Consider the following 23,626-nt stretch of genomic DNA (forward strand, 5'->3'; position numbering starts at 1 on the left):
TAAATAGAAACAAATTAATTGGCCAACTAATATATATATATATATATAAATTTATATATATATATATATATAAATGGTGGCTCATGCCTGTAGTCCCAGCTACTCGGAAGCAGCAGAATTGCTTGAGCCCAGGAGTTTGAGGTTGCTGTGAGCTTGGCTGACGCCACGGCACTCACTCTAGCCTGGGCAACAGAGTGAGACTCTGTCTCAAAAAAAAAAAAAAAAAAGAAAAGAAAAAGAAAAAACAAGAGACTGATTTCAGTAACTTTCTCTTGATGAGAGACTACTGACCATGGACTGGTTCTGGCTGGTTTACAGAGGCTGTGAGCTGAGTGCCTTTATGTCCTTGCTTCATCTTTTGATGTATAGGGCTTAATTGAAATACGTTTATATGTTAAGTTTTCACCCCAAAGTGAACACGAGACCTATGTAACATGCATGTTTGCTAATTATACATGTACAGGTCCTCCCCATTCATGAATGTCATAGCTCCTCCTATAACCTGTTGAATATGTATACTTAGCCAACCTCTTCAGCATAAATTCCTCTCTGAACCTCCCTCCTTCCAAGTTCCTGTCTCTGGTTTCCTCTGCTTCCCTGCCTGCAGATTGTGATCTCCTTCTTAGGAAATAAAGCTTTCTTCTTCTACACTTATAGAACTCATGATTTTAAGTTGATAGTTTTTAAAATTGCAGTTATCACCATTTGACATGTTATATATTTGTGTATTTATCTCTTTTCCTGCTTTCCTGTAGATTGTAATTTCTATGAAGGCAGAGACTTTGTTTTGTTTGACACTGTATCCTCAGTGCCTTAGATCAGTGCTTGATTCAACAGCATTTCTTGGATGAACTAATAAACCAATTCTGATCACACAGCATTCCCTCCACTACCACAAACACTGCCAGGGTTGTCATGAGATTACAGCACAATTGAGAGAAGCTCGCCGGTAAGCACCCTAATTCTTCTCCACGCTCCAAATGCACCATGCCAGGAACTGCAAAACATCGGTGTTGCCCATTTCACTTCTGCCTCTATTTTTTTTTTGAGTTGGGGTCTCGCTGTGTGTCCCAGGCTGGGCACTATAGCCTCTAATTCTGGGCTCAAAGAGATACTCCCGCCTCAGCCTCCCGTGTGGCTGGGACTACAGGAGCTCGTCACTTGTGCAACACCGCACCCGGCTTGCCCCTAAAATTTAACCGTACAACTGACAGCTCAGGCCAATGCAGTGAGTAAAAATATTTAGCAAGCCAGGCGGGCGTGGTGGCGCACACCTGTAGTCCTAGCTACTCGGGAGCCTTAGGCGGAAGGACTGCTTGAACCCAGCAGTTGAAGGCTGCAGTGAGCTCTGATAGAGCCACTGAACTCCAACCTAGGCGACAGAGAGAGAGACCTCGTCTCTTAAAAAAAAAAATTAGCAAATAACATTGCAAACCTTCGGACGTTAACCAAGACGGATTTACTTGACTCTACATTGCATGGACATAGAGTTCAAGAACAAAGGCTATTTCCCAGTATGCAGGGCCCGGAACTACAGACTTAGTTCACTCCCTTGCAACCAAACGACTCAGGGTTGGCAGAGGCTCTGCAAGCACCCCCTGCTCCGGGCAGCAGCGCGCGCATGAGCAGTGGCGTCCCAGGAGACAAACTGGGTGGAGTAGGGACGGGGCCGGGCGTCCTCCCGCCCACCGGTCTCAGGATTGGCCAACGCTCTGCCGGCACCGCTCCTCTCGGGCTGCGGCGCGCACTTGGGCGGAGGCATCCCCGAAGGCGTGAGCAAGGCAGGGCGGGGCCGGGTGTCCTCCCGCCCACCTGGCTCAGGATTGGCCAATACTCCGCAGGCTCCGCCCCCCTCGGGTTGCGACGCACTCTTGGGCGGGGGTGTCCCCAGAGGCGCGTGGGACGGGCGGGGCCGGGGCAAGGGATGCAGCGGCTGAGCTGACCTGCCTGACAAGGGTTGGGGCCGAGGGATGGCGAACGTGCGAGTAGCCGTGAGGGTCCGGCCCCTCAGCAAGAGGTGAGTGTAGGCGGGAGGGGGCGCCTGAGTCGTCAAGTGAACTGAGAGGAGCGCGAGGTCTCTGCCTCCCCCTCAAGAGATTCTGGCGCGGAGAAATCAGACACAAAGTGACCCGGGGAGAAACCAGACACAAAGTGACCCGGGGGTTCAGGGTCCGGAAACTGTGAATTCCTGGCGGGACAGGGCCTCTGTGGAGCTTTCTCGTCGTGCTCTGGGAGATAGCGGTTCCCAGATGGCCTAAGGGGAGGGCCGCCCCGTGCGAGTGTCCCGGGCGTCCTGCCAGCAGAAGTTTCGAGGGACCGCTGCTCAAGTCTTGGTGCACCGGCTTGGGCCTTTCTCCCTCAGCACGTTGAGAAAGGCTGGGAGAGGGATGGATGGGCAGCCTCCTCTGTCTCCTTGGTGGCTCTGGAGGACCGGTGAGGACTGAGGCAGAATGGTGTGTGTTTCTGGGAGCATGTGGATTTCCCTGCGAAGATGTGGAGAAAGCAGATTGTAAGGGCGCTGAGAGGGAAATTGAGGCCCAGAGAGATCGTGGTTTCATCAAGTATGCTGACAGCTGACTTGATCCAGGGCAGAACTGGGAGGTAGGGGGAAGTTATTCCAGTCTCTTCCCTCAGCGTCTTTCGTGCTCATTTCCTCGTGAGTAAATCTGACCCTGCACCTCTCAACTCTTGAGGCATCCAGTGTCCAGCCACATAATTTCTTCTCTTTCTCACTAATTTTCCACTCATGTTTAGAAAGTCAGGGAAGGCTTTGCAGAAGGGTTGGTATTTGAACTGTCTTTTATTTAATTTCGTTAAAAAGCCAGTCAAAGTTAGCAGTGGGGGGTTGAATACCAACTTTAGTGACACTAATGTTAATAAGTTCTGATAACCCACTACCATCGGACCAGCCTGAACTGTTTTTTAAAGATCTGTTAGAATTTGCTGATGGAGAAAGCTTTAAGAGCCTTTTATGTAGTAAGAAATATTAATACCAAGAACAAAGGACTCAGGCTGTTAGGGAACAGAAATAAGTTTTATTTTTTTGCCGTGGGGGAGCGGTTGTTGTGGGAGAGGGAGTGATAAAAGATAAAGCTGGTAGAGTGTGGCTTTGGGACCAGAAGGCACATACTAGAATCATTTGTGAAGTTTAAAAATTTCCAGGACAGGCCATGTGCAGAGGCTCACGCCTGTAATCCTAGCACTTTGGGAGGTTAAGGTGAGAAGATCACTTGAGGTCAGCAGTTTGAGACCAGCTTGAGGGAGACCCTGTCTCTTTTAAAAATGGAAAAATTATCTGGGTGTGGTGGCACACACCTGTAGTCCCACCTACTTGGGAGGCTGAGGCAGGAGCATTGCTTGAGCTCAGGAGTTTAAGGTTGCAGTGAGCTATGATGATGCCATTGTACTCTAGCCAGGGCAACAAAGTGAAACTCTGTCTCAAAAAAAAAAAAAAAATCCAGGACATAAAAAGAATTTGTTACTTAGTGGGCATTATGTTTGTCCTCCTATAGAAGTAATTGGCTTTGAAAAGTCTTGTAATTAACAGAATCATGAGAAGATTAATGAGAAGGGGGAAAGCAACACAAAGAGAATGGGAAAAAGGCAAAAGAGGTACAATAAAGAAAGATGGAAAGCAGCAGGTGCCTGAACTATTGTTTTGATTAGTAAATGGCTTATGACAGACATCTGGCTTCTGCATAACTGGATGTGGTGGCTCAGGAATGGGGTGGGTGTCAGGGGTAGGGTTCACAGGTGCAGCTGCTACCCAGGAGGTAGCCTCTGGTAGATCCTGTTCTTGCAAAACTATTCTTTTTGGGTTCTCAGGATAACAGTATTGACGAGTCCTAACAGTAACTTCTAAGTTCCTTGGAAACTGGGAATTTTTAATAGCATCAGTTAGATTAAGAGAATGGTGTTGAAATTGGGTTATTATTGGTAGCCATGATAGAGAATAACATAACTCATGAAACAAAAGTGAAAGGAAAAGAAGTGCATAAAAATTTATTTACTTTTAGCTCAAGTTAAGCACCTTAAACAGCAAGTGGTAGAATGCCAAGACTGAAGATTTCCAGGTGTGAGCAGATTATTGCAGGCTAAAAGTTCAGGAGCAAATATGGATAATCCCAGTATAGCTATAACTAAGAAGTCCAGACCACTTCTCTTTTCTCCCAGAATCCTTTAGAGATGGCAGCTATACTCCAAGGTGTGTTAACATATACAGTCTTTGTTGAGGCTTGTCTGAATATGAGGAATCTGCAGATTTTGTGGTTTGTTCCAACCTTCAAATTATTGGCACAGATTTGGTTAACAAAGTCATTGGATCTGATGTTGTACTTGGGAAGAAATCTTACAGATGATCTGGCCCAAGCTTCCATTTTTTGTTTTTCCAGATGAGTAAATAGTCTTCTTTAAGGCCTAAAAGTAGGTAGAACTGAAATTTGATGATTTGATCACTAGACCACATTGCTCCCTTTTTTCTTTTTTTCTCTTTCCACATCAGTCAGCTCTTCATCTTTCTCACCAACTTCTCCTGCCAGGTTTTTGTGGCCAAGTTAATGTGAGACTAGGACAGGCAAGGTGAGGCTCCTTACTTAAATGCCTCTCCCGTGGGGAGTATACCTGGCCCCTCTACTCTAGGCTTGGCTGAGGGGAGGTGGTGTAGGCTGAGCCCACCCCACAGGAAACCAAGCCAGGCTCCTTCTTGAGACTACAGAAAAGTTGCCTTCTCTCTCAAATGCTCATTTATTCAGTAGGACTAGAATTGACCCTCAATAAAATGATAGTACTGTATAGGAAATGTTTTTGGTGTTTTTCCCCTCTACCTCACAGTTGTTTCCCATAATCAGAAATTCTGTATCTCATAATGAGATAGTGTCCCTTGTCTATCCAGAAGCATTCACCATTGAGAGATGTTTGGTCTGCTAATACTGTAGGTTCTGGAACACTCCCCACTGTGCTGTCAGAAGTTACTTTTCACATACCATATAGCTTTCTGTTCCTCTTCTTCTTTTAAATCTGTAAAATAGGAATAACTACTTCAGTGATTTTTATGAAATTAAATACATGAGTACATTATAAATATTTAGAGGCTGGCTCATTTTAAGTGTTTACTAAGATGTTCACTATATGAATAACAACTACGTTCCTCAGGCCCCTGTACTTGGTTGTCTGGTTGTTAAAAGTTTTACAAGGAATAGATATTAAGTGATAACAGTTTGGTTATGTTCCCCTCTAGGACAGTGATTCTTAAACCATTAGGATACATAAAATCCACCTGGGGAGCTTGTTATACAGCTTATTAACAATACTGACCCCCCAAAACAAATTTGAATTAGGCCCTCTCTTATCACCATAATTCTGCTGTGGGCAGCCTGTGGCTTTACCCTTTTTCAAAACTTTTAACCCTAATGAATGAATGCCTATTGGTACATTCCAGAGGTAAGCAGTAGTAGCAGCCACTGTGTCTTGTTTAAGGCTCCACCTCAGTAGATTTAAATCAAGCTCTTTAAGGCTAGCTCTCTGAAAGACTGGCGCCCTTTCTATTCTGTTTAATTAGCCCTCATTTTGTTCTAGAATATTTTGGAATTGCTAGGTTACCAATGGCAGTGATCTAGGTAGGGGAGGAGCAGCATCTCACCCCCCTATAGTGTCACATCTTTCTGCTAAGAGGTCAAGTTTGGGACACTTTTTTTCTTTTTTCTCCTTTGCTGCTTTATGTGAGAGAGTCCCAAATGAATCTTCACAAAAAGGCAAATTTTAAAAAATTGGATATTTTTTTTTCTTTGAAACAGAGTTTTTCTGTGTTACCTGGGCTAGAGTGCACTGGTGTCATCATAGCTCACTGCAACTTCAAACTTCTGGGCTCAAGCAATCCCCTTGCTTCAGCCTCCCAAGTAACTGGGACTAGGTGCATGCTACTGCATCCGGCTAATTTTTTTTATTTTTTTGTAGAGATGGGGTCTCACTATGTTGCCCAAACTTGTCTTGAACTCCTGGCCTCCAGGGACCCTCCTGCCTGAGCCTTCCAATGTGCTAGGATTGTAGGCATGAGTCACTGTGCCTGGCCCCAGATAGATTTGAAAACTTTATTGTATGATTTTTTTTCTTTATCGTCCTAATTTACTATAGTCGGTCTATTTTATAGTGTGTAGAGGGATAATAAACCAACATTAAGATGCAGAAATAAAAAAGCGTTATCTTACAAAATGTTAACACCAAAGATGAAAGATTATCTGAAGTCTGCGAGTGGAGGAATTGGGCAGTTTTAGCTTCTGATGGGCCAATTATGATCTTGAAGGATTAAAAATATCCCCCCCACACTTTAAGTACCATCTAGTAGGAAGTGGGCAAGAAAGTGCATTAGGGCCTTGAGGAAATTTAAGCGACAGAAATATCATTACCTGGGAGGAGGACATTTTCTATCTAGGAATTTATCCTAGACTCTGATTTTTTATTTTATTTATTTATTTATTTATTTTTGAGACAGAGTCTCAGTGTGTTGCCCGGGCTAGAGTGCTGTGGCGGCAGCCTAGCTCACAACAATCTCAAACTCCTGGGCTCAAGCAATCCTACTGCCTCAGCCTCCTGAGTGGCTGGGACTACAGGCATGCGCCACCATGCCCGGCTAGTTTTTTTCTATATTTAGTTGTTTGGCTAATTTCCTTCTATTTATAGTGGAGACGGAGGTCTTGCTCTTGCTCAGGCTGGTCTCAAACTCCTGAGCTCAAGCAATCCTCCTGCCTCGGCCTCCCAGAGTGCTAGGATTATAGGCGTGAGCCACAGTGCCCGGCCCTGACTCTCAGATTTTTTTAAAAAAATCTTAAATCTAAAGACCTCTGTCTCACTGTGTTCCCCCCTCCCCAATCCTCTACTTCTGTGGTCCCCAACCCCAGGGGCGGGGCACAGAGCTCCACCACACCACACCCCCATCCCCAGTCCCATCTGTGGAAAAATTGTCTTTTCTGAAACTTAGGAAGTGAGAGTCACACAATAGGAGGTGAGCAGCAGGCAAGTGAGTGAAGCTTCATTTGTATTTGCAGCCGCTCCCCTCCCCATTGCTGGTATCACTGCCTGAACTCCACCTCCTCCCCCTCTCCACCCCAAATATTTGGAAAAATTGTCTTCCGTAAGACTTGTCCATGCTGCCAAAAAGGTTGGGGACCACTGCTGCTCTACATTACAGCCTGAGAAACCTGAGGAAGGATAAAAATGAGACTGCTGAAGGTGGTGTCTCAACTTTCAGGTCCCAAGCTGGGAGTAATTTGATTGATAACTTTCACTGTAGTGGACGAGGTGTTTATTATTTCATTTTATTTTATTATTTTTTTTTTAGAGACAGGGTCTCACTTTATTGCCCGGGCTAGACTGCAGTGGCATGATTATAGCTCACTGCAACCTCCAGCTTCCAGGCTCAAGTGATATATTCCTGGCTCAGTCTCCCCTATAGCTAGGACTACAGGCTCAGACCACCACACCTGACCAATTTTGGTTTTTTTAATGTTTTGTAGAAAAAAAGTCTTGTTGCCCAGGCTGGTCTTGATCTCCTGGCCTCAAGCAATTTCTCCTGCCTTGGCCTCCCAACGTGCTGGGATTACAGGTGTAAGCCATTCCACCCAGCTATGAATTAATGTGTGATTCTTATTTGTTAACTTGGTTAATGGTCTTCAACTGAAGCTCTTTGTTATGAAAAAGATAGCTTTCAGATGTGAGTCACCTGGATTAAGTCCATTTAAGTGAATGTAGAGGTTGGTTAGTTGTTAGCATTGTTACTAGATAACTGCAATACGCAAGATTCTTAAGGATCTTGGCTCTCATTCTGATTTAAGAAGATGTAAAGAAAGGATTTGAGAAATATGTTCTCAGGGTCTCAACAGAGAGGACTTCAATACCTTTTCCATCAATATCCATGTTCAAAATCCCAGAGAAAATGCGAGATAATGCTGTGTTATATGCTGGGCCAATGATACTCTCTAGAGTTTCTAAGCCTGACTTCTAAGATATAGTTAAGAGCCCAGGGTTTGTGGTCAAATAAGAGTTTACATCTCAGCTTTGCCACTGCTTTTGACAGTTTACATAATTCTGTTTCCATCTGTAAAATGAAGATATGTTAGGAAGCTATGTCAGGAAGATATGTTACGATAGCATAAGATGAAGTACAAGGCCGGGCGTGGTGGCTCACGGCTGTAATCCTAGCACTCTGGGAAGCTGAGGCGGGCGGATTGCTCGAGGTCAGAGTTCGAAACCAGCTTAGAAAGAAATTAAATGGCCAACTGATATATATAGAAAAAATTAGCTGGATATGGTGGTGCATGCCTGTAGTCCCAGCTACTCGGGAGGCTGAGGCAGCAGGATTGCTTGAGCCCAGGAGTTTGAGGTTGCTGTGAGCTAGGCTGATGCCATAGCACTCACTCTAGTCTGGGCAACAAAGTGAGACTCTGTCTCAAAAAAGAAAAAAAAAAAAGAAAAGAAAGATGAAGTACAATACGTAGTGCACCTAATACAGTGCCTCATGCATAGAGGTTGCTCAGTAAGTGGTGACTTTTAGCTGTTCCAGAGCCAAATTCTAATGATCCAGGAAAACATGCCAGCTAGCGGACTGCTTGACATGATGTTTACAGCTATTTATGGAGACAGATGCTTTACTTATGGGTACAGCAGAAGAGAAACAATTTGTCCCACTAGCGCTGGTCTCGGCCTCTTTTTTCTTGACTTAAAAAAAAAAAAAAGCAACATTTCTTTTCATATGGGTTTGGGTCTTGTTTCTAGGGAGACCAAAGAAGGGGGAAGAATTATTGTGGAACTTGATGGCAAAGTGGCAAAAATCAGGAATTTAAAGGTAAGCTTGAAATTGTTTTCCATTTTCTTTATATTAGGGAGCTACTATTATTACAGGGGCTTCTGGGGTGCAGGTGTGTATGTGAATGTGTTTAAAGTTGGAAATGGAAGAGCATACAAGGGGAATTGTGGGAAGAGTTTGAATAATCATAAAGTAAAAAATAAATAAGTGTAGGGCATTTGTTTGCTACAGACTAAATTCTATCAAATGGGGCACAACTGTTTTGGAAATTGGTTGGTAGCTGCCTTGAAAGTAAACACAGGGGCCATGGTTAGCTTAAATCTTGCTGGGGGCAATCTACGTATCTATTTAACTCACCTGACCATCAGTTAAGACTTTGTCCCAACCCTTTCAATTGATATCACTTTAGCTAGAGACATTATTAGGAATTCAGTATGCACCTGCTAATGCAGGATTCATTTTGGCCATAGTGAGGGCCAAGTAACAACCTTCAGAGAAGGGAGTTGGTCACTAGCCTGAGTCTTGTTGCAAATTGTTTTTCACAAATCCAGCTGAATTTTGAGTTACAACTGGGCAAACACAGAGAACTTCCTCTTACATCCTTCACCCCCTCTTAGGGATAATTTTTTCCACCCCGTTCTTCCATTTACCAAACCAGCAGGAGATGGAAGGGATTCTTCCTTTCTGGGCCTTGAGGAGTGGAGAGAAGACAGGGGAAGCTAACCATGTAACTACTGCTGTAGTCAGCTTGCAGGTGGTGGTACTTCGCATTCCTGAGAGCTGAGGAAACTGGCAAAAATGAGGGTTATTTGGACCTTGGGCCTAAAAGCCATGCCCACTTTCATGTTACTCCTATGATGTGATCTGTTTCTTTTTGCCAGTAGCTCTCTGCCAAAAGAGAACAGAACCTGCCAAACTATCAATTGGAGCTCTGCAAGGACAAAGGACCTTTTATTGTCTCCTGTCTTTTATTATCTCTGTTTCCTAATTACTTCAGCTGCTTTGTTCTGAAATCTCATATTTTTAGTTCTTAAGAATAAATCTCAGTTAAGATCAAACTTTAACCTGCCCCCTGCACACCTCCCTGGGGCTGCTTGCTTCCCTGAGGTCGATTCTCCACTAAGAATCTCTTAATCATTCTGCCAGCCTCACCGGTCTATAGTTTATGATGGCTCATGCCAGGATTGTCTTTCCCTGTCCAGAGTATAAATTTTAAATAGTTAAGGCATTTCTGTGAATAATGCTATTTTCTCTGATACCTGGAGGTCTGTGCAATTGTAAGCTGTGGCTCTAGTTTCATTTACCTTGAGCAGTTGGATTGCTCCTGGCTCTTCTGTCCAATGTGGTTTCTAATTTACTGGAGGTGAATACCCCAAGGACCTCAATGAAAGCCCCAGGTTGATGGAGCCTGTCAGGCCCAAGGGTTGAACTGCTCATGTGTTCCCAATATCCTCTGCAGAAATACTTAGAGAATAAATAATACAGGTTGAACATCCATTATTTGAAAATCTGAAAACTGAAATGCTACAAAATCTGCAACTTTTTGAGTGCTGACATGACACCACAAGTGGAAAAATTTCATACTTCATATGAAAGGTTGCAGTCAAAACACAGTTGCAAAAACTTAAAACTGTGTTTCATGCACAAAACTATTGAAAATATTGTATAAAATTACCTTCAGGCTATGTGTATAAGGTATCTATGAAACATAAATGAATTTCCTGTACAGACTTGGTTCCCATCTCGAAGATATCTCATTATATATATGCAAGAATTCCAAAATGCAAAAAATTCTGAAATGCAAAAAACGTGAAACACTTTTAAGGGATACTCAACTCATAGTGATAAGAAGATGCCCAGAGAAGGAGAGATTTTCTCTCCCAAGCTTTCTTATGTCTCATACGGTTGGTTTATATGTAGGCCAATACATGATAGTATGATAGACACATTTAGTTCTCTGGCACTTTGTACCTCATGAGATGGAGACAAAATTACCTTCTTTTTTTCTTTTTCAGGTAGATATAATAAACATTCTCATGACCACTCCATGTCTCTAGCTAAAGTAGAGGGTAATCAAGTGCCACTGGCCAGATTCTGATAGTATGATAGAGAAGACATGGATTCTTTGTTTAATTCTAGGTGGACAATCGACTAGATAGCTTTGGGGACTCCCGGGAGAAGATTATGGCATTCGGCTTTGATTACTGCTATTGGTCTGTCAACCCAGACGACCCCCAGTATGCATCACAGGATGTGGTAATGTTACTTATCATTTTAATTTCATTCTCTTCAGTTTTTTTTTTAAAAACTTATTTAAAATGTTTATTATAAAGATACTTTTCAAGGTTGTCATGGCACAATTGCACAGATTGGAAATACTCTAATTGGTACTTTAATCTGTAAGAAAATTTCGGTACAACTGACAGGTTTTCAAAAGGAAGAAACTTTGGAGGCAGGTGTAGTGGTGTGCACCTGCAGTCCTAACTACTCGAGAGGCTGAAGTAGGAGAATTGCTCAAGGCCAGGAGTTCAAGACCAGCCTGGGCAAAATAGCAAGACCCCTTCTCTATGAAAAATAAGAAAAATTACCTGGCATGGTGTGTTGTGGTGTCCCAGCTACTCAAGAGGCTGAGAAAGGAGGATCTTGTGAGCCCAGAAGTTCAAGGCTGCAGTGAGCTATGATCGTGCTGCTGCACTCCAGCTTGGATGACAGAGCAAGATCTTATCTCTTAAACAAGCATCACGCCTGTAATCCTAGCACTCTGGGAGGCTGAGGCGGGTGGATTGCTCAAGGTCGGGAGTTCAAAACCAGCCTGAGCGAGACACTGTCTCTACTAAAAATAGAAAGAAATTAGTTGACCAACTAAAAATATATGTAGAAGAAATTAGCCAAGCATGGTGGCACATGCCTGTAGTCCCAGCTGCTCGGGAGGCTGAGGCAGGAGGATCGCTTGGGCCCAGGAGATTGAGGTTGCTGTGAGCGAGGCTGACGCCACGGCACTCACTCTAGCCTGGGCAACAAAGCGAGACTCTGTCTCCAAAAAAAAAACCAAGCAAACAAAACCATGAAGAAACTTTCAATACATCATGAAACCATTGGTTCCAAGTCATCATTTCTACGGTAATGTTAACAAAAGAAACTTATTTCAAATGCAGTAATCTCATCATGTTTCCTCAGTGCTTCATAAATGGATAATTATTGAGAAATTAACATGAAATCTGGGCCCTGACTACTTCTTATGATATTTTGGTCTGAAACTAATTATGTTTTGGTCTGAGAAATGGTAGTGAGAGATACTAGTTCCAGAAAGAACAAAGGAGGTAGGAAAAGACTCCTTGCTCAGGGCATGGAAATTGACTAGTGTCCATTTAGGCTTGGGCCTCAGTGTGATTCAAATGGGTATAATGTTAGTTCATGTAGTGTTCTGCTCCTATATTAGGTGAATGACCTTGTATGTAGCACAAGGGTCCAAGAATCCTAGAGGATAATATCATCTTTGAGCCTTATGCTTATACTTGTTCCCCTAGGCAGAATGGGAAAGGGCTAGACAGCTAGTCTGCCAGCCTGCAAGGTATATAGGAGGCAGATTCTATTGATCAGCTCTCTGAGGATTGAGAGGACCAGCCAAGGTCACCCTTTCTGTGTGTCTTGTAGTTTTGCTTAGCATGCTCTCAAGTTTGCAAGGCAGCAGGAGGTATAGCCAGTGAGTCTACAGGACTTTGCTGTTTCTGTGAAGCAACAGCATCGTCTTGGTTTGAGCGCTGTCCAAGGCCATGCACTTAGTTCCCATCGTGGCCAGCAAGCCTTGCCTCATTCACTTCTGTCACCCCAGCAGCCACCCCCCACCCCAGCAGCCACCAGGGTACTCTGTGAAAGTCCATCCCTAAGATTATAGAAAAGCCATTTATTTGGCCTTTCATCGTTCAGTGTCATCATACCTACATATGAAAGAAAAAAATATTATGGGACTATGTCTTAGGAAATATTATTGGAAATAAGTCTATATACCTTTGAATAAAAAGCCAAAGTATGTTTTCTGCCAAATATTTTAGTCTTTTGGGAAACTTTTAATAAAAAATCATGCTAGAGGAAAAACATTATCAAGTCTGAGTGACTTAGAGGTGGCAGTGTTGATTTTCTGCTATGCAGACTTCTGAAGATGATTGAATAGTTCTAAACCACAGAAGTGTGATTACAGCATTCTTCCTTTCTGAGGATAATATGTGGAAATAAGACCCAAGACTCATTTGGGATTTATTGTCTTCGTGGACCCCTTCTGTTATAAGCACCCTACGTTTGTAGTCTCGGTGTGTTTGCTGTAAATGCTCAGTGGAAAAGGGCATTGTGGACATTACCTTCCACCTACTGAGTCTTCTCTGTCCTTTGAATGTAGTAAGGACACTGGCAGGTCCAAGCTTGTCTTGATCTTTATCCCAGCACTCAAGTGTGTATGAGGTATCTGGTTACTGGTATTTGTAACTCTTTCATTGAGATCCTCTGAGAAGAGCCAGGGAAATAACTGAGAGTAAGAGAGGATGGGACTCCTACAGAAGTCCACAGTTGTGATCACATTTGTGGCATAGAAGACAGTGGTCTTTCTGTTAACAGAAAGTATGAGTATCTGATAGCTGTTTCAGACCTCCTTGGCTCTGGTATACCTGTGCTGTTCTGTACCTAGAAAGAATTAACTATTTTGTGTAACATTTGATAAATTGGTAATTTTTCAGGAGCTGTGTATGTGTTAAAATAAACATATCTATATATATACATACACACAGTTATATAAGCTTATTATCAATGAGCTTGAGTATGAGTTTAGTTGTGAGGCCCTTGTTTTACATTTATGTGGCTTAATTGTATAAAAATAATCTAGTGAAAGCCCAAAAGTCATAGAGGAGGGGAATTCATAAATATAATTCTTCTGTTGCCTGCCTTGAAATGTAATGGAAAGATCAAATGAGATCCAGACAGGAAGCCTGTGCAGAGAGATAAAACCAGTGTCTCCTGAGGTTTATTCCAGTTTGTTTATTAATTGTCTGAGTCCCTCATCGGTCCCAAGAGGAGTCAGGATGAAAAAGAGAAGGAAGGGAACCTCTGTCACAAGCCCAGAGGTCCCAGAATTGTGGCAGGACTCACATCCACATGATCCAGTCAAGAGCCTTACTGCTTTCACACATAAATTGGAGCCCAGACTTAATCATTATGGTTCTGAGGCCACCAGAGGTAGGAGTGGCAGAATTCATAAAATCTTAGGACTTGGGGTGACAAAGAATTTGAATATAATCCAGTTCATCCTCTCCACAGCATTTGTGATCACATTTGGAGAGGAGAGGTCAGTCTTATTGAAGTATAATTTAGGTACTGTGAAATTCACCTTTTTAGTGTACAGTTCTGTGAATTTTGACAGATATATATAGGTGTGTGGCTGACACCACAATCAATGTGTAAAACAATCCATCATCCTCAAAATTCCTTTATGTTCCTTTATAGTCTATCTCCCCTACCCCCAGAGCCTGGCAATTGCTAATCTACTTTCTTTCTCTGCAGTTTTATATGTTCCATAATGGCACATATATGGCATCATACAGTGTATAGCTCTTTGAGTCTGGCTTCTTTGACTTAGCATGAGGTATTTGAGATTCATCTTTGCTGTTGTGTGTATCATACCATCTTCTGACCTTGATTCATACTTATTTAAATCATCTACTCTCCCAAAAGGAATCATATCTCATGGCTTTGGAAGCACTGATTCTAACTGTAAAGGGTAAGGAACCAAGTCCCCGGAGGACAGCATCTCTTTCATCTCTGGGTCTATTCCTTCCTTCTTTTTTTTTTTTTTTTTTTGAGACAGAGTCTCACTCTGTTGCCCTGGCTAGAGTGAGTGCCGTGGCGTCAGCCTAGCGGGGTCTCGCTCTTGCTCAGGCTGGTTTTGAACTCCTGACCTCGAGCAACCCACCCGCCTCGGCCTCCCAGAGTGCTAGGATTACAGGCGTGAGCCACCGCGCCCGGCCTATTCCTTCCTTCTTGAAGGAAGGCCTGCCATCACTCTTAGAAATGTAGCAGTGATTTCAGATATCCAAATATTTAAATTTCCCTCAATTAATATTGAGGGAATGGATATTGAGGGACTATCCAAATATCTGGCTTTAGGGGGATTTTGATCAACATTATAAAAAGCCATTCATGGCCGGGTGTGGTGGCTCACACCTGTAATCCTAGCACTCCGGGAGGCTGAGGTGGGTGGATCGCTTGAGGTCAGGAGTTCAAGACCAGTCTGAGCAAGAGCGAGACCCTGTCTCTACTAAAAATAGAAAGAAATTAATTGGCCAACTAAAAATATATAGAAAAAATTAGCTGTGCCTGATGGCGCATGCCTGTAGTCTCAGCTACTTGGGAGGCTGAGGCAGGAGGATTGCTTGAGCCCAGGAGTTTGAGGTTGCTGTGAGCTAGGCTGACACCATGGCATGCTAGCCTGGGCAACAGAGTGAGACTCCGTCTCAAAAAAAAAGCCATTCATAGATAAATTTTAAAAAGAATGTCACCTGTTCAGTGTTGGTGCTGCCTCTTCATAGTCTCTTAGTATGCTAGAGCTTGAAGGGAACTTGGTGGTCATCTAGGCTAGTTTCTCAACCTTAGCACTGTTGACATTTTGACTGCATAATTCTTTGTTGTGGGGTGTCTGTCCTGTGCATTGTAGAATGTTTGACAGCATTCTTGACCTCTGCCCATTAGATGCCAATAGCAATCCCCCATTTGTGACAATCATAAATGTCTTCAAGGCCAGGTGTGGTGGCTCACACCTGTAATCCTAGCACTTTGGAAGGTTGAGGCGAGTATCACTTGAAGCCAGGAGTTTGAGACCAGCCTGAGCAAGAGCAAGACCCCCCCCCCCCATATAAAAATAGAAAAATTAGCTAGGCGTGATGGCAGGTACCTATAGTCCCAGCTTCTCAGGAGAATTGCTTGAGCCCAAAAGACAGGTTCAAGGTTAAAATACCTTAGTGCTTTGGCACTTCCTGGAACTTAGTGATGACATACTTGGCTAAATAGATCAGGTGTCAACAACTATGGACCATTAGAGGACAAGTCATCTACTGCTGGTTCTACTGAGAGGCATCTTTATTTGTTAAATACCTGTTGACATCAGATACACGTATAGATGTTTACCATTTCATTTAATTTCTATTCTATATTATGTTATTTTGAGATGAGGCCTCACTCTGTCACCCAAGCTGGAGTACAGTGGCACCATCATAGTTCACTGCAGCCTCAAACACCTGGGCTCAAGCAACCCTCCTGCCTCAGCCTCACCAGTAGCTGGTACTACAGGCATGTACCACCACACTTGTTTAATTTTTTTTCTTTTTTTTTTGAGACTGGGTCTAGCTATTTTGCCCAGGTTAATCTCAAACTCCTAGACTCAACCAATCCTCCTTCCTCTGCCTCCTGAGTCGCTGGGGTTACAGGTGTGAGCCACCATGCCTAGCCTAAATCTATATTATTTACTCTATTGTATAGATAAGAAAACTGAGTCATAGATTGCAAGACTTGCCCCAGTCACTTAGCCAGTAAGTAGTGGGGCAATGATTCAAATCCAAGATAGTCCAACTCTAAATTATATGTCATTTTCACTAAGCCTCACTCACTGTCAAAGTTTTAAAAAATTGCATTTAGTGTACTAGTGACCTGTTCATATCTTTATATATATTATCTACTTTAATTCCTTGAACACACCCTAAAGGGTAGAGGATTTTTCCCCCCTCTTTTATAGTTGAGGAAATTTAGGCTTAGAGAGGTTACATGATCTGCTGTAGTCACACAATAAAATGTGAGTTCTGGATTTGAACACATAATCATCTGGATGCAAAGTTCATGTTCATCACTATGCTACAGTATAAATAGAGAAAAAGAGGGATATAGGAAAAGGAAGAGGTGGAAAATTAGGGAAGGGGAGAGAGAGAGAGAGAGATGACTATAGTAAATAGGGAGTCGTAGGGGATCATACCACCTGTCTTGTCTGTGACCCTGGTGTCACCAGCTTCCCATTCTTAAGGCAAGTCATTGATCTAAGTTATGTTTTCAGTCTTTGTTAACATTTAGACTTACAGCAGAAGCTTTTCTTCAAAATTGGCCTACATTTTATCTAACTTGAATCTATGTTAAAGTCAATCTACATCTTCTCTGAAATTAAACCTGGATTTGAATTCAGGCACAACAATTTATTGGCTGGCTTACTTTGGACAAATTACTTAACCTATCTGCATCCTAGTTTCTTCAGCTCTAAAATTGAGATAATAATACATGCCTGAAAGAGTTATTGTGAGGAGGAAATGAAATAATTGTGAAAAGTGCTAAGCCTTGTGCTTGGAACCTAGGAGTAAAATAAGTGAGTGCAGTGACTTGGGACCCTGTTGTGATTACTGTTATCACAAGGCTCCTGGCCAGGCGTGGTGGTTCATGTCTGTAATCCTAGCACTCTGGGAGGCCAAGGTGAGCGGATTGCTCAAGGTCAGGAGTTCAAAACCAGCCTGAGCAAGAGGTAGACCCCGTCTGTACTATAAATAGAAAGAAATTAATTGGCCAACTAATATATATAGAAAAAAATTAGCTGGGCATGGTGGCGAATGCCTGTAGTCCCAGCTACTCAGGAGGCTGAGGCAGTATGATTGCTTGAGCCCAGGAGATTGAGGTTGCTGTGAGCTAGGCTGACTCCACGGCACTCACTCTAGCCTGGGCAACAGAGACTCTGTCTCAAAGAAAACCGAAAACAAACAAAAAAACAAGGCTCCTGCTTTTGTTCTAAGAGTTTAACTAGGTTTGAAAATCTCTTCTGAATCTGGTTCTGATCCCTTCTGGGGCCAGCATGCTCTGCTTGGAAAACTAACTTCCCTTCCTTCCTCCTAGTGGGGAACATCTGTTGGAGCCAGAGTCCTCTGCTGAAGCGTATTGTGTTTGGGTGATTGTATGTTTGTAAAACTTTCCATGAGGAGCATTAGCTCAGCTTTACCCACCAAGGACTGTAAGTGGATGTTCAAAACAAATGCAGACTGAGTCAACAAAAAGCGTGACGAGGAACAAAAAGCTACCCAGCCCTTTGTGGAAAGCATTTTCTCCTATTCTCTTGGGAATCTTTATTTTAAAATGATCTTGTTATTTGACTAAAACACTTCTAGCTTTTCCAGATAAAAAAACATGTGAGATTTTTCTCTCCACAACCACCGAATTCAAAACTGAAATTATAATAGTAGTAATGGGATTGTGCTTGTTTTTAATATTTGTTTGGTCTCCACAATACACTGAACACCAAACAATACACAGAGTACCTCATTGCCTACCCTCAAAGAGCCCTGAGAGAGGGGAGGAGAGAGAGAGAAACAGAGAGAAGAGAGAGTTACAGATTCTTTGGTCAGTATTTTATCTAGTTCTGGACTTCAGCATGTGGAAGTCAAGCACTTGGAGAGGCTTCAGAGGTAAACCACACATGCTCCCAGAAATGATTAAAGGGCTGGGCTGCAGGAACCAAGAGAAAAGCCGTTATTAGTATAATATACCTCATGGGCATTATATGTGTAATTGTTTAATGAAAGAATGTTGAATCAGAGATGGGAAGACATAGAGGTGATAATGCTCCTTAAGTACAGAACATGAGGAGTTTTACAGACCAGCTGGTCTTCATTTCTTTTTTTTTTTTTTTTTTTTAAACATGGAGGGCTGGGAGATGGTCTTCATTTCTATAGGATAAAATAGAGAATTTCAGTTAAATTGCAGAAAATTGTATGTAATTAGGGCAGGAAGAGTAACTTATGCAGAACCTTTGAATCCTGATTTGTGGTAGCTAATAGTTTGACTTTAGAATTCCAGAATGTTAATATTGGAAGAAATGTTAAAGATAATTCAAGATATTTATTTTTAATTTTTATCTATTTTTTGAGACAGGGTCTTGCTCTGTTGCCCAGGCTGGAGTGCAGTGGCATGATCATAGCTCACTGCAATCTCAAACTCTGGGGCTCAGGTGATTCTCCTACCTCAGCGTTCCAAGTAACTGGAACTACAGGAGCATGCTAACATGCTTGGCTAATTTTTCTATGATTTATAGAGACAAGGTCTTGCTATGGTGCTCAGGCTGGTCTTGAACTCCTGGCCTCAAGCATTCCTACCATCTCGGCCTCCCAAAGTGCTAGGATTACAGGTGTTAGTCATCTCACTAGGCTAAGACACTTATTTTATATATATATATATATATATATATATATATATAAATATATATATATATATAATTTTTTTATTTTTTTATTTTTTTTTGAGACAGAGTCTCGCTTTCTTGCCTAGGCTAGAGTGAGTGCCGTGGCGTCAGCCTAGCTCACAGCAACCTCAAACTCCTGGGCTCAAGCCATCCTCCTGCCTCAGCCTCCCAAGTAGCTGGGACTACAGGCACAAGCCACCATGCCCGGCTGATTTTTATATATATATATATTAGTTGGCCAATTAATTTCTTTCTATTTTTATGGTAGAGACGGGGTCTCGCTCAGGCTGGTTTTGAACTCCTGACCTTGAGCAATCCACCCGCCTCGGCCTCCCAGAGTGCTAGGATTACAGGCGTGAGCCACCGCGCCCGGCCTTATAATTTTTTTTTGAGACAGAGTCTCGCTTTGTTGCCCAGGCTAGAGTGAGTGCCGTGGAGTCAGCCTAGCTCACAGCAACCTCAATCTCCTGGGCTCAAGCAATCCTACTGCCTCAGCCTCCCAAGTAGCTAGGACTACAGGCATGTGCCACCATGCCTGGCTAATTTTTTTTATATATATTAGCCAATTAATTTCTCTCTATTTATAGTAAAGACGGGGTCTTGCTCTTGCTGAGGCTGGTTTTGAACTCCTGACCTTGAGCAATCCGCCCGCCTCAGCCTCCCAGAATGTTAGGATTACAGGTGTGAGCCACCGTGCCCGGTCCACTTATTATATTTTAAAGTTGAGGCTGGGTGCAGTGACTCATGCCTGTAATTCTGGCACTCTGGGAGGCCGAGGCAGGTGGATAGTTTGAGCTCAGGAGTTCGAGACCAGCTTGAGCAAGAGTGAGACCCTGTCTCTATTAAAAATAGAAAAATTAGCTGGGCGAGGTGGTATTTGCCTGTAGTCTCAGGTACAGGAGGCTGAGGCAGGAGGATTGCTTGAACTCAGGAGTTTGAGGTTGCTGTGAGCTAGGCTGACACCACAGCACTCTAGCCCAGGTGACAAAGTGAGACTTTGTCTCAATAAATGAATGCATGAATGAATAATAATAAACCGAGTGTCATGGTGCACGGCTGTAGTCCCAGCTACCTGGGCAGATGAGGCAGGAAGATTACTTGAGCCTAAGAGTTTGAGACTGCAGTGAGCTATGATGATGCCATTGCACTCTCCCCAGGGCAACAGAGTAAGACAATGTCTCAAAAAAAAATGTTGAAGGGCTAGAGAGACGAAATAACAGTTATAGAATTGTGTGTGTGGTTTTTTTTTTTCTTTTTGGCTTGTCCAGAATGGTTCTTGGTGTTGCAGAGAGATGCCTGTTGCTTATTCTAGTGGTAGGGGCCATGAACTGCAACACAAAGGTCCCAGCATGGCAGGTAATGTGCTGCTAGCAGAATTCTAAGGAAAGCTCTTGTTCTTTAGCCCAGACCTATCCCTGCCTCTGTACTCAATCGAGATGAGGAAATTGCACTATTGCCATCTAGTAGTATGGGTGAGCATTGAGTGTCTATTATTATGGGTTCTCTAAGGTGACTAGGCTGTGATTAGATACCATTGCCACAAAAGCAGAGTTTTTGCCTGGGAACCCTAACCCCATACACAATGAAGACAAATGATTTATTAAGTAGGGTGAGGTAGAGAGAAGGAGTATGACCCTCACTTCTCTTGTGCCTCACTTTTCTTGTATCTCCTGAACTTGGAGTGTGAATGAAGCCTTTGGGGAAAGAGTAAAGAAGGTGGAAGGATTAGTGAAACTGAGGAGGAACCTTGGAGGAGTAAGAGGAGAGGGAAACATGAACAAACTAAGGTGAGGAGGAATTTGAGAGCTCATAGAGGGTCAGGTGCTGTTAGGATTGTATCACTTTTTACAATAGGTATTATCTCCATTTGAGGGATAGGAACAGGCTCAGATAGGTTTGTAGCTTGCTTAAGGTCACACAACCAAGTGATGGAACCAGCACTCCAACCCTTGACTGTGTGACTTCATAGTCTAAGCTTTCACACACAGTACGACACAGAGCTCTATTTATTTCCATATTTTTAGTGTTCTACATATTAAATATTAAATGATCAATGGCTATTAGATTAATTCAGTAATTTAGTAATGGTTTGATGGATGACTGACCAGATAGGACTCTGACTTCTTGAATCTTGCTGTTTTGAGATAGCTTCACAGTACGTCTCAGTTAGAGAACCACAGATGCCTGTCAGTTTCTTTGTGTATTCCCTTTCCCCGATGCATGTATGTGCTGGGGGAGCTGGGGAGCGTGTGGGTGTCAAAGCATTTTCTCATGAATATTTGCAGAGCTGTGTACATTCCATCACTAGTGCTGTTTTTTTCCAAACAAGATGGACACAGCAGTAGAAGGGAGAGAAGTGTACAAGAAAAAGCCTTTTTGTGCAATAATTGGATGGGGCTCTTCAGGCCTGAGTGGGGGAAGGGAAGTTACTATGAGTGTTTCATTTCAGTATGTTCCCTCTGCCAGCAGCTCAGCTGCTTAACTCCATAAGCAGTCCATGAGCTGGATTTTAAAAGAATAGGTCATTCTTTTGGCCTCATCGAACTCATTTTTCCCCTCCCTAGAAACTTGATTGTGAATCTTTAAAGAGTAGCTTTCAGACTCATAAAAACAGAAACAGCTATCCCTAGACTGCAGTGGCATCATCATAGCTCACTGCAGCTTCAGACTCCTGGGCTCAAGTGATCCTCCTGCTTCAGCCTCCTGAGTAGCTGGGAATATAGGCACACACCACTATGCCCAACTAATTTTGTATTTTTTGTGGAGATGTGGCCTCACTCTTGCTCAGGCTGGTCTTAACTCCTGGCCTCCATCAATCCTCCTGCCTGAGTCCCCGAACCTGCTAGAATTACAGACCTGAGCCACTACCCCTAGTCTAGATACCTTTTATTCTAATGTTTGCTATTGATGTTAAATGCCTATACAAAAATGAACAGTGGAAACTAGAGAAATCTTTTAAAATGCAAAAGCTTGTTTGGATTTTTTTCCCCCAGTGACCCAACAGTAATTCCTGATAGTTGCTGAAGCCCTTGAGGTCTAGGTTGAAGAGAGAGGTTATATGTAGGGGAGGCATGCCCAAAGCTGACAGTCATTTGCAGACCCAGAGCAGCCTAAGGATAAATATAGAGTTCCTGAGATAGTTGTGCTTGATGTTACTCAGAAGTTCTCTTTCTTGCATCTGCAATGCTTGAGAAATTGCCTTACATTCCTGCTTTGCCCCTTACGCTTGGGTTTGTCCTGGGATTTAAAGGGATTGTCAATTGCTAAAGAAGAGAAGTATGATAGTGATGATTTCTTTGAGAGTCTGTGGACAAACTGATTTGCAAAATTATCTGAGCAAAAGGATATAAAATGAAGGGCAGCCGTTGGAGCAAAAGATCTCTTATGTCCACCAGAGTAGACAAGTATGCACAGGCAGACTTCTAACAGTAGTAGGTCTCTCCAGAGGAAGCCACCTGGTCTGCCTCACCAGGTGCTGAATTTTCTTCCTACATACTTGCACAGCCTGTGTCCAAGTACCTTCTCAACACAATTTCAATAGTCCTCTGTTTGGGGAGCCAATGCAGCTGACCAACAGATGGCTGCTTCTGTATGCAGTGTTCAGAAAAGGGTTCAGAGAAAGTGTGGGGAAAAGAAATGGGATTGGTTTCTCTCTAGTGCTCAGCAAAAAGCAGACAGTGGCATAAACCCAAGTGTCACCTACTTAATTAGTTTATTAAAATATTTTTCTATGAAGCAATATAAGCGAATTGTAAAATATTCAAACAATATAGTAGAGTATAATGTAAAAAGTAGAAAAGCCTTCCCTTTCCACACCTCCCACCTATCTCATTCTCTAGAGGCAACCACTGTCTATAATTTCCTTAGTATCCTTCCAAACATCATCTTTTTCTTACTTTCTTTTAAGAGTTAGGGTATTAAGGAAATTGATCCATCTGTCATAGATGTTGCACATATTTTCCCTGTTTATACTTTTGATCCTGTTTGATTGTAAATGATGTGTTTTAATGTAGGTTGATGTTTTAATTTATCAAACTTTTTCCATGGTTTTCTGAAGTGTTAGGCTTAGAAAGGCTTTCTCCAAAATTATAAATGTAATTTATAAATTCAGTATGGGTTTTTTCCCCTGGCATGCTAATGGATTTATTAATATTTAAATATATGATTCATTTGAAATTATTTTGGTATAAGAAATGAAGTAGGGCTTTAGCTTTATTTTTTTCCCAGATAGCCAGTTGTCCCAATACCATTTATTTATTTATTGTATTTTTAAAATTGATGTATCGTAATTGTACATATTTTGAGGATACCTGTGATATTTGATGTATGTATAGAATATGTAATGATCATATCAGTATAATTGGGATATTCATCACCTCAAACATTTTTTTGTGTGTTGAAAACATTACAGTTCTCTTCTAGCTATTTTGAAATATACAATAAATTATTGTTAACTATAATTTTTCTGCTATACTGTTGAATACTAGAACTTATTCCTTCTATCTAACCCAATATCATTTATTGAATACCCATTTTTTTTCTCCACTGAAATGAAAACTTTTATCATTTAGTAAATTCCTATATAT

The 23,626-nt window shown here is 42.4% G+C and overlaps 1 protein-coding gene and 1 non-coding gene across 3 annotated transcripts in view; one reads left to right on the forward strand and one right to left on the reverse strand.

Annotated features, from left to right (window-relative positions):
• The first annotated feature begins 1,895 nt into the window (after positions 1-1,895).
• Positions 1,896-23,626, forward strand: part of STARD9 (StAR related lipid transfer domain containing 9) — a 117,921-nt gene continuing 96,190 nt past the window's right edge. For both annotated transcript variants that reach the window (XM_012766565.3, XM_076004283.1), the window contains exons 1-3: positions 1,896-2,017; positions 8,767-8,836; positions 10,937-11,053. In XM_012766565.3, coding sequence (XP_012622019.1) covers positions 1,971-2,017; positions 8,767-8,836; positions 10,937-11,053 — 234 coding nt within the window. In that variant the 5' untranslated portion in view covers positions 1,896-1,970. The remainder of the gene's footprint in view (positions 2,018-8,766; positions 8,837-10,936; positions 11,054-23,626) is intronic.
• Positions 4,555-4,693, reverse strand: LOC142871793 (small Cajal body-specific RNA 21). The gene has a single exon (XR_012919980.1).

Source organism: Microcebus murinus, chromosome 6 (assembly GCF_040939455.1).
Source record: "Microcebus murinus isolate Inina chromosome 6, M.murinus_Inina_mat1.0, whole genome shotgun sequence".
Taxonomy (NCBI): Eukaryota; Metazoa; Chordata; class Mammalia; order Primates; family Cheirogaleidae; genus Microcebus; species Microcebus murinus.